The sequence below is a fragment of the Mycetomoellerius zeteki genome, unplaced genomic scaffold, assembly GCF_001594055.1.
Source record: "Mycetomoellerius zeteki isolate Tzet28-1 unplaced genomic scaffold, Tzet1.0 scaffold114, whole genome shotgun sequence".
In the NCBI taxonomy this organism is placed as follows: Eukaryota; Metazoa; Arthropoda; class Insecta; order Hymenoptera; family Formicidae; genus Mycetomoellerius; species Mycetomoellerius zeteki.
The window spans coordinates 2142409-2147392 of NW_017256062.1; the positions used below are offsets into that span (position 1 = coordinate 2142409).

The 4984-nt window shown below is 33.7% G+C and overlaps 1 protein-coding gene across 1 annotated transcript in view; it reads left to right on the forward strand.

The window, feature by feature from the left end:
• The window catches only part of LOC108728455 (uncharacterized), a 1902-nt gene extending 1461 nt beyond the window's left edge, over positions 1-441 (forward strand). Inside the window, 1 exon segment of the mRNA XM_018457014.1 lies at positions 1-441. This exon segment is cut by the window's left edge and continues 9 nt beyond it. Coding sequence (XP_018312516.1) covers positions 1-258 — 258 coding nt within the window. The 3' untranslated portion in view covers positions 259-441.
• Positions 442-4984: the final 4543 nt, after the last annotated feature.

Below are 4984 nucleotides of genomic sequence, written 5' to 3' on the forward strand. Positions count from 1 at the left end.
GACGCCGAAGCCATAATCGCCAACATGGATCGTAAAAAAAGGAAAAGAAAAAAAGGAAGGAAAAGAGTTAAAAGCAAGAGCAGAACGTCTAAGAAATCCGCCAGACTACTGGTCAACAACAAGGCAAGAAGATCAATAACGGAATCTGAAAGCAAAATTGTTAAAGTGAGAAATAACGGAGAACAAGGAGAGAAACCGGTAAAACAATTTAAGAGAAAATGTAGCAAATATACTAAGAAAGGCCATTTACGCAAATAAAAATAATTATAATATTAAGACTTCTGAGTACTCAGCCGAGAACTCTGCGTTGACGGTGGCGACACAGAATCAGACGGTGAAACCGGTAGCCACACACAAGCACGAGCCCATGTTCATGTACTCGCCTTCGGAGCGCCGAAAATGAACGAGACAGCGAGCCGTCCTTCTTTCTCTAGTCGCTTGTTTCAATTAGCAGTTTCGCGGGACCACTCGAACGGGTTGAACGCGCGTCTCGTCTCATGTCGGGTGTTACGTCACCTCGATTAGATTTTTGAAAAGCGTGACCGGCTTCGACTGAGCAATTGTATTTCACGTTTCTTTTCCCTTCTTTCGTCTGGACGCGCGTCCGTGCGGCGTGGAAGCATCGTAGACGCAGGCGCCCAGTGTCAGGGGAGTCGTTTGCCTACCCAAGCAGAACAACAAATCATTATGATATCAAAATTATGTCAAAAAATGACTCTAAAATAATCATTAAAAGTATTTTTTTAATCCTTTCTGATTCAAAATTTAATGTCATTTTGACATTATCGTGACTTGTTGTTCTGCTTGCTATTTTTCATTACTTTCAACAGCTGTCAAATCGTGTGTTTCCTGCCTGAAAAAGTCTTCACTTTACGTGCCTTTTACGATTATTTATTGATTATTTACTGTGAGGGGAAATAAGGAGTCTTCTTCCATTTTCACAACTTTTTTAAAGCGATCTTATCACTTCGTTTCATCGAATTTCTCTTTATTTATAAATGGCACGCAAGAAAAGTCAACGTGTCATTTCTCGCTTATGACGTCACGATTCCAACATGGTCGCCGCGACTACCCAGGAGCCTTAAAATAGGAATAATTGGGAAAGAGCTGTAGAAATTGCAAATCCTCTAAAGGAATCTACTTATATATTGTATTTATATAATATGTAATCCTTATTGTAAGTTTCGATAAATGTACAGGGTGTCCCACAATTTTTTGCCAAGTATTTTTGTGTAGATAGAGCAGACTAAACTGAGTCGAAAAGTCCTCTACCATTTTGTAATTTTTGCAATGGTTAACGAGATATTAATTACTAAAAATTGTCGAATATTGGTCTTCAATAATTTTTTACTCAAATATTATCAACTTTACAAAAATACAGCAAGAGACAAAAATTGTTTATTTTCTTCTCATAGAGCTCCGAGGATTTTTTCAAAATTTTTTCAGAATTTTTTAATACCGTATTTTCTCATGTTGGTAAAAATACATAGATGCCAATAAGAAAATGTAGTACTAAAAAGTTGATAAAAAATTCTGAAAAAATTCTTAGGAGCTCTATGAGAAGAAAATAAACAATTTTTGTTTATTGCTGTTTTTCTGTAAAGTTACAATGGTAGTATTTGAGTAAAAAATTATTGAAGACCAATATTCGACAATTTTTAGTAATTAATATCTCTTTAACCATTCCGAAAATTGCAAAATGGTAGAGAACTTTTCAACCCAGTTTAGTCCGCTTTATCTACACAAAAGCGCTTGACAAAAATTTACGGGACATCCTGTATAAAGAAAAATGTTAATCTAGTGAAATTGCAACTAAATGTACGTGGCATACAAAATTTGCTATTCTATTTATCCAAGCATATTTGGATAAGATACACATAAATTGAATAGATAAGGATTGTACAAGTAAAACATTTTAGTATTTCTAATAATATAAAAAAGGTATCCGCAAAATAAATGAAAGATACATTTGCTCAACTAATAAAAGAAAAAATGAATTAAAAATTCTTATATGGTATACAGGGTGTTTCCAAATTAAATGGCAAAACTTCGGGAGCGTGTAGAGGAGTAAAAAACTAAGAAAAAAAGTCCTATAGACATATGCTCCTTTTTGCTTTGTTTCGCAGGAAATCACGAAAAAAGAAAAAAATATATTTAATTTATTATTTTAATTATTTTATTTATAAACTTTTTAATGAAGATTTTGTTCGAAATGTGCACCTCTTGCAGCAATACAAGCATTGCATCTGTCAAACACGGCTCTTGTAGCAGCCAGGCACTGTTCTTGCGATATTCTGTTCGCTGCAGCTACGATACGATTTCTCAAATGTTGCTCTGATTGAATAGGCGAAGAATAAACTTCTTGCTTCAGAGTACCCCATGCATAGAAATCTAATGGCGTTAAGTCGGGCGAACGAGTTGCCCAATGTACTGCTCCTCCACGTCCAATCCATCGTTGTGGGAATTTTCTATCTAACCAGGTTCTAGCGACTCTGCTGTAATGAGCAGGGCATCCATCTAATTGAAACCACATTTCAGTACGTTGTTGTAATGGGATGTTTTCTAAATAGTCAGAAAATTCATTCTCCAAGAAATTTAGAAAACGGTCCCCATTTAATCTTGCAGGTAAAAAAAACGGTCCCACTAAAACGTCGTTCCAAATTCCAAGCCAGACATTAACAGAAAACTCTTGCTGAAATTTGTATTCTCTAACAGACCTGGGATTTTGATGAGCCCATATATCATAATTCCTTTGATTAATTATTCCACCTCTGGTAAATGTTGCCTCATCTGACCACATTATTTTAGATGGAAATAAAATATCATTGTGGCATGTCTGAAGGTACCAGTTACAAAAGTTCAATCTGTTCCAATGATCTTGAGGTAATAAATTTTGCACTTTTTGAATGTGGTAGGGATAGCGATTATCTCCTTTTACAGTTCGCCAAATTGTTTGTGGTGACACTCCCAATACAGCCGACGCATTCCGAACGCTGGTCTCAGGATGATTGTCAAAATGTTGTAAAATACGATTCCCTGCCTGCAAATCTCTTCGTAACGCTGCTTGAAATCGGTTGTTTTCTTGTCGAATTGAAAATGTTCCAGTCTCTCGCAATCTATTAAATGTCAACATAAACACTCTTCGGTTTGGCACTCTTCTGTTTGGAAATCGTCGTGCATATTCTCGCACCGCCTTTAAAGCATTACCGTTGCAGAAACCGTATACAAAAACCATATCAGCATATTCACTATTAGAATACGTACGCGGCATATTGCAAAAGACAAAATTCATCTACTGTTAAAGGCTTTCAAAGAGCGACTGACAAATTCATAACAGAAAGTGGAAAATGTAATCAAATATGTCGGTGCTAGATATGGCAAGAAATGTAAACATTTTTTTTCGATTTCTCTGAAACGGAGCAAAAACGAGCATATGTCTATAGGACTTTTTTTCTTAGTTTTTTACTCCTCTACACGCTCCCGAAGTTTTGCGATTTAATTTGGAAACACCCTGTATATTATTACTAGTGATGAGTATTCAATCATATCTTTTGCGAATTTTCAATCAATTTAATCTATTAATTTAATCATTGCTCTGTTTCGAAACTGTATACCTATTCTTGAAAGTCTTGATAGGTCTTAAAATTTGATAATTCTTAATTTCTTCGATTAAAAAAACATTTGTTTGAATTAAAGAAATTTGAGCGTTGCTATACGATTGAAGAAAAGTTTCTTTGATTTGAACGTCATTTCTTGAAATCAAGTAAATTTTTATTTTCGTCAAATGTATTTTCACTTTAATTTTAAAAAATCAACGAAAGAAACAATTTTTAAATTGTTTAAATTTATTAAAACATTCAAAACTTTTCAAGACATTTAAGACTTTTCAAGATATTCAAGATTTTTTAAGACATTCAAGACTTTTCAAAACATTCAAGACTTATCAAGATATTTAAGATTGTATGATTTCGAATCATATTTGAATTAATTCGAATTTTTCATGATATATTCGAACTAATTCAAAGCATCACTAATTATACCACTAATTATTACCAGTCTATATATTCCGAATTTCTTCAAATACCAAAATACATATATTAAATAAATGTACATATATACAAATTGGACAGGTGCAATAAATGCTCCTTATTAAATGCTGAAAAAATATAACTTTTATTCAGTATGTCTCTCTCTCTCTCTCTCCCCCTCTCTCTCTTTCTCTCTCCATTTTTATCAAATTTGTTTTAAAACTCATTCCGCTCGCACACACATTTTCCATAAATATCACAACCGAAAAGCATATTTTCGATTTTTCGCGAGAAATGTTCTGTTCGCCGAGTGAGATAAATGCGAAAATATATATTTATGTGTACATATATATCTTTTAAATCTCACACAAATATATATGTGTATATATATCTCGATAATATATAGTCTAATTTCCAGATGAGAGAAAAACAATCGCACAATTATGTGCAATTCGCAGAAACAGAATATTTCTCGTCAGTACTATCTTCTCCCATTAGTTTCGTACGCAAATATTTCGTCTGTGTCACATTTTCTTAAGATTTGCCTTTAACATAAGTTAACGATAAAATTTAAATTAGTTAAAACACACGTATTTTACATGACGTATGTTTTTTTTTATATTGTGTGTGTGTGTGTACGCGCGCGCGCGTCATATACACACACACACACATACATGTAATTACATGGATTTTAATATTAGTTTGTCACACACGCGCACGCTGCCATGATCGCAGCAATCCCTCGGTAAATAAAATAAATTATATGCAATAATTCTATACCAATATAATATATGTATATTCGATACTGTCGTATCGCGTTTTTATTTATTCTATATATATATATATATGTATAGCTTTCTCTTCTTATCTTATCTTTACGTTACAGTCAATATTTCGAATGCGATCAGAGTCCTCGTGTGTGCCGTAGTCGTGAAATTGTAGTTACATCGAGTCAT